We start from the raw sequence: 12,901 nt of genomic DNA, 5'->3' as shown, positions 1-12,901 counted from the left end.
TCTTTTGTGGCAGCACAAAGAATATCCTACAGATTCTGCAATCCTATAAGGCAGGAACACAAAAGTTTTCCATACAACAGAATCCTTTAAAGTCTCTCTGTCATAAGTACCTTTTCTTTAAGTATAATCAAAGGTCTCTTGAAAAGTTCACAACCGTTCAGTTTTACAAAAACACTTCTGTAAGGTTTTGAGAACAAAACATCGGCTTTATTTTCATTATGGCTTTGTCAATGGGGCTATGAAAACTGACTCCACTGGAAGATCTATTTTATATTTCAAAGAAGAGGAAAGCAGGAATTGCAGAACAATGACTGCATCTTTAAAATGTGTGCAGGCTAAATGAAAGCTGCTGAACACATAAACTAGAGATTCTAGGTTTTTCAATACTACATGTTACCAAAGCTGCTACAAGACATAAATAAGAGGCACAGAGGAAAGGGTGAAAAGCACTGAAATAATCCTTGGCCCCCCTTTGAAGTCACAAAAGCATTGCACCAGCTCAAGAGAAACTATGAGTGCACAATCAGAAATAAAAAGGCTTTTTCCAGAAGTACGAACCTCCCTTTTTTCCAAGCCTGATGTCCAAGACTTTCTCAATAGTTTCACTGTTGTCTTGCTGTTCATCAGCTCCTTCCCCAGTCATCTCTATCAGGTCATCAGAATCTGTCTCAAAATCATCATCTTCTTTGTAACTGAATAAGAACAAAACCAAACTGATTTAAAACCCCTGACTCCTCCCAGTCCACAAACACACAGAACAGCACAGACTGTGGAGCACCTTCTCCACCATTTATCCCAGGGGTCAGTGCATGTTCAGCACACACACATCTTAAGTCATCTACTCAGTATTTTTCCCCAAGACACCCAGATAGCTACACTTTATCAGACTAATCCTATATCTTGTCCAGGTAAGTTTTTCTGACCATGGCTAACATCAGATGCTCCGTAAGGAGGTGGAACAGTTGCTGCAGCAGAAGAAAGGCTATCAACAGAGAAAGTCTCCACTATCCAAGGAAGGATTATTTTTTTAACAACAGAGGTTTCAGAGCATCAGAAGCTTGCATGGGTGCCTACACTGCTCTAGGAACTACACTTCTTATCTTTGATGAATGTTTAACCACCACAAAATATTATTTGGGTGGTTCTTTGCAACTCCCTTACTAAGAGTGCTGAAAGGTGAGAAGGCACACTGGGGAATGGATAAAGCTTTACCTCCACCATGCCTGAACACTCTGTCCTAAGGCATAACCCATCAGCCACTCTCAGATAATTGCTCCAATCCAGCACAGCTGCTCCCTTTTGCTCATTTTCAACTATTATTTGCAATTATTAATCTCATCTGAAGCTTCTTTAGAAACATTACACAAACCCCCTCATATTTCTCTAAAAGGAATTGGTAAATACTCCCTCCTTTACAGATGGCAAAACAAGGCAAAGTCAGACGTCCACAGTATGAACCTGTCAAAACAACCACACCTCAGCCACAGGTATGTGCAGGGCAGAGCAGGGACTCTGCAGGATCACTCAGGCAGTCAAGAGTCCCCCAGTGCTCCCTCCTCCCCACCCAGCTCCCATCATCGACCAACCCCACACTTCTTCATACCTGACATTTTTGGCTGCTCTTCGTCGAGTTTGTCTCTTGGGGGTCTCATCATCTTCGTCATCATCGTCATCTTCAGATGAGTCTGGTTTCTTTCTCTTCCCACGCTGGACTTTGTGGGGCTTTTTAACACCAGTTTTGGCCACTGTTCTAAAATAAGAATTAATAAAGCCATAATACAGCATGGTTTATGTAAACATCTGCTTTAGTAAGTCTTTTAGAATGCATGAATCTCAAATATTAGACTCCTAAGGGCTTTAGTCTGCTCTAACTATCATGGAAACCACTGTGTCACTCACTGGAGCACTACATGGGGTGATGAGGAAGTAACTAGGCCCTAGGTTTACTAGGTCATAAACCAGGGTAATACTACAGGAAAAAAGCCACATTCTTTAGTGACAAATAGAGATTTTCTCTCCACCCAGCACAGGCAGGAAAAGAGACTGAACCAAGCAGTCCTTACCTCCTTTGGACAGGTCTTCTTGCTTTAATTTTCTTCGGTTCAGGCTCACTCTCTCCACTGGTCCCTTGCTCCCCTCCATCTTCATCCTCCTCTCCAGCAGAGACCTCTCTTTTCCATTTAATTCTACAGTCAGAAATGTAGGTCATGAAGGGCAATGATACTTCTACACAAATACTTGGCTGAACAGACATCCAAGCCATCAACGCCATAACTACAAGAAAAAGTTCCAGACTGCACCCTTGGCTGTTCAGTACAATGCAGGGGGGATGTGATGGTGCAATTCTCTGCTTTTAGGAGGAGGTCTTAGGCACCTGTGTTTTGATTCACAAAGTGGCAGGATTGCCTTGATCTCTTGAGTGAGAGCAGCTCTTACCACATACAATGTGCTGGTGGCAGAGCTGTACTGCTCACACCTGGGTGGGCAAGGGCTTCAATTGATTGATTTGTTTTCTCTACTTCTGCATTTTTTAAATGGGCTGGAAAGATCTGAAGTGCTCACTATCACTTATGGAGTATGAGCCGCAACATCCACAGTTCCATGAGCTCCTTGGAGCCTAGAAAACGGAGCAAGAAGTCTCTTGCCATCTAAATTCAGGGGATTGAAGTTTCCAAGTGTGAAGCCAAATCATGCTGTACCACTAGTGGAAGGAAGCATGTTCTCTGTGGGCAGCTCAGAGCAAAGCTGCAGCTCCAAAATGCCCTTTGAAGGAGCCCCTTCTCTGTCCAAGGGGGCATGGAGAGTCCACAAGGATCATTCCCCTTGCCTGGGAGAGGTCCATACTACCACAGTCCTCCCTGTGCTTTATCACCTTCCCTCCTGCACTGATGTGTACAGCTAAATGAAGAGTTAAAAGACAAAATGCAGGAGAAAGGGAGCAGAATCATGTGGCTGCGTTTAAGTATTCTCCAGCAAGCAGCTCATAGTTCTGTGGTTCCCTTTAGTGTTTGGAAAAACTAAAAGCTACTTATTAGATGGGAAAAGGCAGTAAAATATGACTGTAAGTGAACTCAGATATGGTGCTCAGACATCTAAAACATCCTTTATGGAATTTATTTTGTTTTAATAGAGGGTTATAAAAGATAGGAAAGGATAATAATTTGGTATTTTATTCTCAGATAATCTAAAAGGTGGGAGGAGAAGGGACTAAATTGTTTTAAGTATCTCTGAAGGAGAATCAGTAAGCTGATGGAGAAGTGGAAGACTGACAACAGAAAATGAACCTGACTTGTTCAGATTCCATCACAGGCATAGTGGGAAACTACAAACAAAAATTGGGAAATTGCATCCATCTGTAGATCCATTTTCATACTTGAATTTTAGTATGAAAATTTAGTATGAAAGTATTATTACTGGAAATATGAAAATTATTTATTTTACAAATTCGCCATGTTGACAACTCCCAGCAAGCCATCCTGTGCACTGCTGTTCTGAAAAATAAACCAAAGTACCACCATTCAAAACCCTTTCCCTAGAAAACTTACTTTCTTTTCAACTGCTTCTGACGTCTTCTTTTTGGGCTCTCATTTTCAGATTCGCTACTTGCCTTTAATTGAAAAGAAAGAAAATCAGGTTGTAGGCTTCACTCTGGACTGACTCCTCAAGGATGCAACTGAAACACGTGCACATGGGCTGAGCCCAGGCCCTTTCCCTGCAGGGCTGGAGGTGCTTTTGAGCGACGGGGCTGTGGCAGAGCAACCGCTCCCCAGCACCGCCGCCTTGGTGAAGGAGGAAACTCTCTGCAGAAGCCTGGAGAGCTCTATCACACCACCTATCTTGGTGTGCAACACCCCGTGGATTACAAACACACAGGGTGAATCTGTCCACCAAATGAATTATGATCTAGAAATTGATTATGATTTCTAGAAGGAAGGAAATTCTCATAAAAAGACAACATTCTCATCACAAGAGTGTCCTTGCTTTGCTGTTGGCTTTTTTCTCCCATAGCCAAAGTCACTGAGGACCTGAACGGGTCAGAGCCATGTCCTGCTGCTTTCCCTCCTCCTAATCCTGCAGTCTCACCAGTGAGACTCTGGCTAAATATATCTACAGCTATTCTAACTACTTGCTGTACTATTTTAAATGGGCGTCATTAACTCCTACAGACCAAGATAGCTAAAAAAAAAAAGTCTTTAGGCTGGTTGTACACAACCCCATTTTCGTAAAAACTAGTCAACCATGAAAACTGATTACCACACTTGCCCCAGAAAACACAAATAGCTAGGGACAAAACTGAAGAAACCCATGTGAGATTTCTAAATGAGTATTAAGATGACAGAAGTAGCCTCCAAGGCTGCTTTCTCCACACACTGGAAATCTTCCACTTCAAACTGCTTTTTGCTGCAGTATTCATCTTTGGCTCTAGGTACTGTCTGTCCATCACCACGGGTACCTCAGTTTGCATCCCCTGACACCCTTACACAGCTTCAACTGAAAGCTGTTCACACGAGGATTTTGTGAAACAGTACGAGCTGCAACATGAAAAAGTGGAGGTTCTGGAGAGCCATGGCTCACCCCTTTGTCCTCTTTCTGCACCCTTTATTTCTATTTTCCAGCTTTCCTTCCACCAACAGAAATTTCCCTCTCACTTGCACCAGTGTACCCGTTAAAATACACTGAAACACTGGATGCCACCTTAGACCAAGAGCTTCTCTGCATTTCACTGTGGTTTGGTGTCAGATTTGCAAGTGACACAACACCACCTTTTGCACCATATCTCACTACAAACACGAGTTGATCCACCTGTTTCACGGCCCTGTGTGAAATCCCTGCCTCATTTACGAAGCATCCAGGAAGCAAGTGACTGGCAAACACCACGGAGAGCCCTACCTACCCTTGCAACACAAGCCAAGCATTCCAGATTTCAGTTTTGGCAAGCAAAAGTCCTCAGTTTCCTATTATTCTCTTTCAATCTCTTATCTGCTTTCTGAAGCTTTGCCATTCCAATTTGGCACGATTTTTGAGATCTGTCCCTCAGCGCACGTTTACTTTTTTCCGTCCTTTGGCAAGCCAGAGGGAAAGAGAGGTGGATTTCTCTTCTGCTCTGTGTCAGAGAAGATCCTATTTGGAGAAAACCAAATACAACCTTCAGTTCTTTGAAACTAACTCCACTTCTTTGCCAAAATCCCATTTTTCAGGTTTCTAGTGTGCATTTTCCTAATGCCTGTACTCTCCCCCTGCTCTGTCACTGTCTCTACAAAGCTGATGACAATCACTTAACGACTCGCCTTTTCCTCCTCTCTTCCTCCTTGAAAAATTTAACTTGTGACTGCAGCTCAACTGCCTTCAGTTACATTTTTCAAAAACACCATTGTCTGTTTTGGATGTGTGTCAAGCCCAGCAATATCTCCTCTGACACAGCCAGTCCCCAGCCTGAGTCATCTGCCTGACTTGTGCTCCCACATCACATCCTCCCTGTCCCAGTAGAGTGCCAGGAAGCACTGTGCCTGCAGCTCCTCAGCCTCTCCTCCCTGCTCCCTTACCACCAACCCTGTCTCCTGGAAGCAAACTCCTTGGTTAAGGAAGTGCGGATGCAAAGCAGAGAGCTGGGGGAACGCCAGGTCCAGAGCGTGCACCTGAGGTCCCATCTGCACTCCAGCTGCCACACACCACCATCAGGAAGCAGACTGGTTGGGAAATCACATGCAACTTGAATTTTAATAATGTCACCTCCCTGAATGATACAAGCTAAGCCAGCAAAGTCCATCCCCAGTCCCCAGTGGGATTTTTGTCAGCCCAGCAGGACATGCCAGGGGCACACTGCTCGCCCTCAGAGCCTGAGTGCCAGCGCTGGGCTCCAGCTGCCCCTCTGGGTGCTGCCACCGTGGCCAAGGGGAAAGATGACTTGTCTTCCCTTGTTCTCCCCTTCCCAACCAAACACTACAAATGTGCCCAACTTATTTCTGCACCACTACTTCCAACTGGACTAGGAAGTGGAAAACAAAACAATTTGTTTTCCCCACCTCCAGCTGAAGGGATCAGCCTTCCCTCTCTATGCCTCGCTGACTCTTCACATCTAATTAATTCTCTGTCCCAGCACATAAAGTGCATATGATTTTACTAGATTAATTAGGCAGCATTTTGCCACGGAGCAACACTGTACAAACGTAATGATTCTGCATATGTAGCACCAAGCAGAGCAACACAGCAGCAGTTTTAAAGTTCTTTTCTTTCAGATTGTCCATAAGTGTCATTACTAGCACAGGGCATCAGAAATGGAGTCTCCAGACCATTGGAGAGGAGGGCCAGGTGAGCCTCTGGAGCTCACGCTGCCTATTAGGAGAGATAAAGACTTGCTTAAACAGAGGCAAGAAATATTTCAGACTACAGTCAAAGTGAGAATTTGCTCATTTCAAGCTTAACAGTGGTCATGCTCTAGTGCTCCAGAAAAGCTGGAGAACCTCAGTTCACCAGGTTAGTCTTATGGCTGCTGAATTTCTCTTTCCTAGTGAGACCAACAGTGTCTGAACTTTCAGCAAATACATGAGGCAAAGCATTGACCAAAATGCAAATGAGCAGATTTTTTTTTCCAATAATAAAACCAGCTGTATTTTGAGAATGCTCTGGTGCATGTCTTGTGGCCTCTCTCTCTCACAGAAAAGATGCACTGTGACATTTATTACTAACTTCAATCTGAAACCATCCTTTTCAAAGTAAAAAGATTATGTCTGTTTTGGGCACATTTATTTCTTGACTGCCCCAGAACAATGGAATTATAAAATGGTTTGGGTTGGATGAGACCTTACAGACCATCTCATTTCAACCACTCTGCCATGGGCAGGGACCTTTCACTAGACCAGGTTGCTCAGAGCCCCGTTCAGTCTGGCCTTGAACACCTACAGTGATGGGGCATCCACAGCATCTCTGGGCAACCTGTGCCAGGGCCTTACCACCCTCACAGCAAAGAATTTGTTCCTTATATCTAAATTAAATTTCCCCTTTCAGTTTGAATACTCTGAAAGGCACCTGGCTTTGCACGCCTCACATCCTCTGGCTGAAACCTGAAGCTGATTTATTAACTGCAAAGAAAATGCCTGAGGAAGTAGTGTTTTTACTAAAAAACTCACACATGCTCTTGTTCCTGGAGACAGCTCTAGTCTTCTGAGCAGCTCTGTGCTCTCATGCACAGCTGCACTTTTGCTTCCCAATGGCTCAGCCCACGCCTGGGTATTGATCACGAGTTATCACCCTCTCTGATCACAGCTCGGGCACCTACACAATCTGCCCAGAAATCCCCAGAAGGTAACCATTTCTAACACACAAATAACCTACTCAAAGTGCTGCTCTCGGAGGACACAGTGATTGAGCAGTGCCCCAAAACCTGAACCACCTCCTCCTACGCGCCATCTCCCTCGTGCAGGTGAGTCACGGGGCAGCACGTGGGGAGCTGTGATGCCTCATCCTTGCTCTGGTCTCTGAGCCTGCCACGCTGCCTGGGCGATGCTCTTTGCTAATCTGCAGAGAAGCATTAGGGAAGAAGGCAATTACAAGCTCCCAGACACTGTGCTGGAAGTCCCAAGCAGCAAGAGACAGGAGCAGGTTACTGGTGACAGGATTAACCCTGCAAAGGTAAAAAGCAACCTTGAGAGGTGTCAAGCGCCTTGGGTTTCTGCCAGGTCCAGCAGCAGCAAGGAGTGCTCAGCACCACACAGGCTTGAGCGACATTATTTCCTCCCTCTTGGTGTTTAGGTCTTCCAAAAGCAAGACTTTCCATGTCCTCCTGCTCCCTGCGAGGCCCCAGCACTGTGCTCCTGACACGTCACACCCTCCATCGGACTCTGCTGCAGATGGGAGCTGCCCTACGAGGACGAGTCAGTGTTGCTTTGGGGAGAGAGAGGGGAAGGGGGTGATCCAATTTTGTTAATTTTGGCTTTCTGTGTCACAGAAGTTGGAGCAGGGTCATTTGGAGGGTTGGGGTTTTTTTTTGTTTTTTACAATATTTTGTGGTATAGCAAAGTTTTTGCATCTCAGATTTTTTTTTTTAACTTTATCGTACCTTAAATAGTAGCAAATAAAGATATCCAAAAAGAAAACAACATTTGCAAAACCACGTAATATTGTAAAACAAACAAAGATGGGACTTACCTGAGCCCCTAAGAGGGCAGTGGGGTGTGCAGCGGAGGTCTGAGGTGGGTGTGACGTCGCCGGCACAGTGCAGGCGAGCCTGGCCTTTGCCGAACTTGAAAAGGAAAACAAAAGCTACGTCAATGGTGTGTCCCAAGCCCCTTCCTAACCTGCTGCTCTGTGGGACGTCCAGCACAGGAGTCTGGGGGGGCAGGTGGTGGCACTGGGGGTGCCACAAGGCTCAACAATAACACACCAGAGCAAGGAGATCGAGACCTGTGTTTGCCGTGCGACTCAGACCCCTCGAGAATTCAAATGCACGTTTTGGTGGTGAAGCACAAACAGCCGGAGTCACATAGTACCACTTGGCTCCTGCTCTGCTGAAAGTCTTGCTACTTATATTCAGATTCCTCACCCTAAGCCCCAAGCTTTTCATGGAAGCCTCTTTCTGGTTCCCTTTCCCCTCTTCTACAACTACTTGACCTTCCTGAAGACCTGCAGATTCAGTGCCCCATGTACAAACCCTGTTAGATGCAAATGAAGGTGGCAGCTAATTCCTACATCTTAAGAAAAAAACAATGTTCTAAAAAAGGAACAATTAGAAGGTTTGGCTGCCAGGCTCTGACCACTGTCACCTCCAGCTGAAGCACAAATACTCCCCAATATTCAGTCAAAGAAAAGTGATGGCTCATAAAGCTGCAGACACGCAAATGCATTTATTAGTGGGATCCATTCCAGTATGGGCAACAATGACTGTTTTGTTGCTCTGAGGTGTTTCTGGGAACTTTCCTTTATTCCTGGTTGGATTTGTGTTGGGTTTTGGTTTTGTTCTGTTTTTTTTATTACACAGACTCATTCTCTCCAGGGTATTCCTACAGCAGAGCATGACTTGCATTACGCCCCGTTCCAGTAATCAGATCAGTGCATGCAGATCTCAGCCCACGCAGTGTCCCGCTGACTCCAGAGGTCTCAGGCCAAGAGGATGCAGCTGCAGGACTGGGACCTCAACTGTGAGCTCCAACAGCCAGACACCAAATTAGGACTCAGAGTGTATAAAGCAATGCAGACGAGACCTCCCTTGGCTCTTTGGGTTTAGTTGGTTTTATATGTTCAGTAATCCCTCATCCTTTTTTTTTTCCTTACCTCATCTTTTATATTAAATCGTGACGGTTCTTGTCTGCTTCGGTTTGACCTCCTAACCCCATAAACATCAGGATATTCTTCCCACATCTGCAAAATAAACAGACCATCAGAAGGCCTGCTTCACCCCAATTATTTCTCACATTTTTGAGAAGTTTGATGGTGTTTTAAAAAAATGAACATATACCCATTAGCAACCAGTAGACGGACACTTTAAAAACTGGCTGAAAAAGATTATTATTATTTTGGGGTATTTGGCAAGACTCTAGAGCAGCATGTTTTATCTCAGTGCTATCTTTACAGTGGTCCATGTTTCCACCAAGGTACAAACCACTCTCCAGCACACTGAGGCTGAAGTGTTGAGGCAGCCAGCCCCCTGCAGCAACAGTGCCAAAGGTAAGGAGGCATGTGGAATGAATGGACCTACCAATTCAACAGGACAATTCTCTGCTAACAGATTCCAATCACAGTTCCTTTCCAGACAGAAAACCCAATCAGCTGCCCGGAGACACTGCCAGTAGCAACCTCAAAAGTGAACTCTGTGGCCCAGCCTGGGTGACAAACTGAGCAGGGCACCCTGTACTTTGGCAAGGCAAAGTGGTGGCTGCTGGTTCCTCTCCTGAATGCACTGATGAGAACATGGTTTGGCAGCACAGGACATGTGGATGTGGAGAGGTGACTGCTGGGAATGGTTGTGCTCTGTGTGTTGTAATGAGGCTCTCACCAGTTTAATTTACCCTGTGTAGCAGCATGCAATTGTTCTTGTGGATGGACAGGAAGAGAAGGGGGAGACAAGAACAGATGCCCTAAGGGGTGTGAATGCAGAGCTGTGTTGGTGACACAGGACATCAGAAGAGCTACAGGGCAGATACAAATCACCACATATCCCTCAAACACCTACAACAGCAATTCCTCTCTCCCTCAGCAGAGCTCATCCTGTTAGTTTTCTAAATCTATTCATTCTCCTTCTTATTCTCTCTCCCTCCAGTCCTCAAATATCTCTGCAAGCCACTGGCAGGAAAAGGAAATCAAAATACACTGCCAGATGAAGCAGTGATTGGGATTGAGAGCGTGATGCACACAAGGCTGCAGCCCAGCAATTTTTCCCTGCCTCTGCTAAAAGAGTAATGGGATAATGGACAGACTGTGAAGGTGTGTGTCTGCTGGGCATGCAAGTACAGAGATAAATTCACATGAAAGAACAAATCAAAATACTCCCAAAACCATTTGAAGAAATTATCTTTCCACCTATTACATGACATGGGTTTTGAATATGGGATCAACTCCCATGACAAATCTAAACAGCACCTAACACAAATTAACCTCACCTTCATGGGTGTATCTACACAAACATCAAATAAACAGTAATATAATAATTAATTACATTGGTTATTCAAAAGGAACAGCTATCAACACGCCTAGGTTAGGCCTAGCTAAGGAAAACATCCATTAACAGAGAAATTAGGAAGGGAGAGGCTTTCTTATTAGAGGCTGCCCTGACCTTTTCATGTTTCATGCTAATTATCACTCTATGTATGGATGTGCTTCCTCGTAGGATAATGTTAACATTTATTATTAGGGACATGCTTGTAGAAGCCCTCAAAGGAAGAGAAAACTTCCTTTGGTCCTCACTTATCAACAACAAATCAGAAATTTTAATATTGCGTTACCACAACTGCCTTAGAAATGCACCCTCCCTTGCCAGTCTGAACACTGGAGGGTTTAGACATGACCTGAACCAGCAGCCTGGAGATTTGCGAGAGAGAGAAACTGGTAACAAAATCCTTCACTTCTCCCTGGCAGGTACATGGGGAGCACAGGCTGGAAGCACTGCTCTTCCTTCTGTCTTTACATATATAGTAACTTTCTCCAGAAGCAACCTGTGTGCAGTGCAAGCCACAGCTAAGGACAACTGGATGGTTACACACCCCAAACAAACAAACAAACAAACTGACCTAACCTGATTTTCTTCCTTCCAACTGAACTCAGTTCACTGAGTTCCTGCCTCCAAATGGGTATTTGGGCTCCTCTTTCTCACCTCACACTACATCATGTTACTCAGGTGCCTCCACCCCTCAGGCAAAGCAGGTACCAGTTTCTGCACTGGGAGATGCAGAGGGACACCAAGTGCATTAACACCAAAAATCCCATTTTCTCCTGGGCAGCAAGTGGAAGGAAAACCTGGCTATCTGAAGGGGGTATCTGGGAAGCTGAAAAAAAAAAAAAAAAAAAAAAGAACCACTGTTCTGGACATATTAAACAATAGAAGTTAAATAGCTTTTTTATTCCTCCTTTTTTTTTCTATATTTTTTTCAGAGCAAGACAGTGATGTAAAAAAAAAAAGTGGACCAAACACTAGACAAGCCTTCTCCACTGCTTCTGAGGGAGGGGGGAGACGAGTGGAAAGACAGAGGGAGAGGATGAAATGACAGGATCCCGTGTTGATGACAGGCACCTGCCTCTCATTCACCAGTCAGCCCCATCACTGTCTACCTCGTGCCCAAAGAGTTGTTCCACAAACACACCAGCTCCTGCTCACAAGGGTGACATCAGCAGGGTTCCAGCACACAGACCAAGCAACCAGAGAGTGACCTGGGGACACCGGAGGCCAGAGGCTGTTTGGTCCATGTGCAGAGTGGCTGGGAACTGGAGACAGCTTTGTTGGGGTCCTGCTGTCTGACCTTCCATGGCAAGGATGGCAATAACGTGCCTGTGCAGAGCAGCAGGGGCAATACCTTTTTAACATCTGCTATCCTTTCCTTCTTAGAAGCTGGTTTTTCTTTGGTTTCAGGAGGGGTCTGCTGGGATTTGGAACCCGTTGATTCACTTTCGGATTCAGACTGACTCTCAGAGGACTCCGAGCTGCTGTTTGATTCGCTGCCCTGCTCGCTTTCAGACTGGCTTGCAGAGTCAGAGCCAGAGGCTTCTTCGGATGCCGAGTGACTAATGGTAGAGAAAGAAGAGATTACATTTTAACTGTACTGTCGCAGCCTTGAAATATGCAGCGAGCAAACCTGAGACATGTCCAAGCCGCAACAACAGGCTTGGAATAGCCTAAATGTTAAGTGTGAATGCTGTCCTGAACAGACACCCTGCAATGGCATTTTGCAGCAGTGGCAATTCCTTCCCAGGACTGGCAATGAACACTGGGGTGAGAGTGCAGCCCCATAAATCCTTGTCCAGGGTCTCCTGTTCATCAACAGAACAAAACCAGCAGTGGTACCATGGAGAACAGCATTAGTAATACCACAGGTAGTCCTGTGAGGATCTGGTTGTCTTAGAGCAACCAAGAGCAAGGTTATTTTGGGAGCTGGAGCATCTGGAGACCATCCTGCTGTATTAAAGATAAGCACTTGATCCAGCATGGCTCTCCACTGCATCCTAGTATAGCCACTAGTTTAAAAAAATCTGATATCCAATTTCTAGAAGAGGCCAGTACTGAATACTTTACCCATAACACCATAAATTATATTAAATATAATGTTTCTTGCAAAAAGAATAAATTCAGCAATGGAACAGCAGAAAGGAGTTTATATGGGCTTGTGGATCAGGTAGCTCCTGTTTAAAGGATTACACCAGTGATGTGCAGACTGCAGTTCTCAAGCCAATAATGGGAGAGCAGAACATCAAGTAGGTG

At 45.0% G+C, this 12,901-nt stretch overlaps 1 protein-coding gene across 11 annotated transcripts in view; it reads right to left on the bottom strand.

Annotated features, from left to right (window-relative positions):
* CHD2 (chromodomain helicase DNA binding protein 2) overlaps positions 1-12,901 on the bottom strand; it is a 91,719-nt gene that overhangs the window by 28,468 nt on the left and 50,350 nt on the right. For 10 of the 11 annotated variants that reach the window (XR_003534974.1, XM_027688230.1, XM_027688227.1 and 7 more), the window contains 6 exons: positions 12,000-12,207; positions 9,268-9,354; positions 3,546-3,607; positions 2,064-2,186; positions 1,604-1,750; positions 559-692 (listed from right to left, as the gene is read on the bottom strand). Coding sequence is in view for 10 of the 11 variants with exons in the window: in XM_027688230.1 (XP_027544031.1) it covers positions 559-692; positions 1,604-1,750; positions 2,064-2,186; positions 3,546-3,607; positions 9,268-9,354; positions 12,000-12,207 (761 nt within the window). In the remaining variant the exon portion in view is untranslated. Of the gene's footprint in view, positions 1-558; positions 693-1,603; positions 1,751-2,063; positions 2,187-3,545; positions 3,608-8,145; positions 8,240-9,267; positions 9,357-11,999; positions 12,208-12,901 lie in introns of those variants that run through there. The other variant, XM_027688233.1, reaches the window with a different exon arrangement.

This window comes from Neopelma chrysocephalum, unplaced genomic scaffold (genome assembly GCF_003984885.1).
Source record: "Neopelma chrysocephalum unplaced genomic scaffold, ASM398488v2 Primary Assembly neopelma1_75, whole genome shotgun sequence".
In the NCBI taxonomy this organism is placed as follows: domain Eukaryota; kingdom Metazoa; phylum Chordata; class Aves; order Passeriformes; family Pipridae; genus Neopelma; species Neopelma chrysocephalum.
This window is presented reverse-complemented; position numbering and strand designations above follow the sequence as displayed.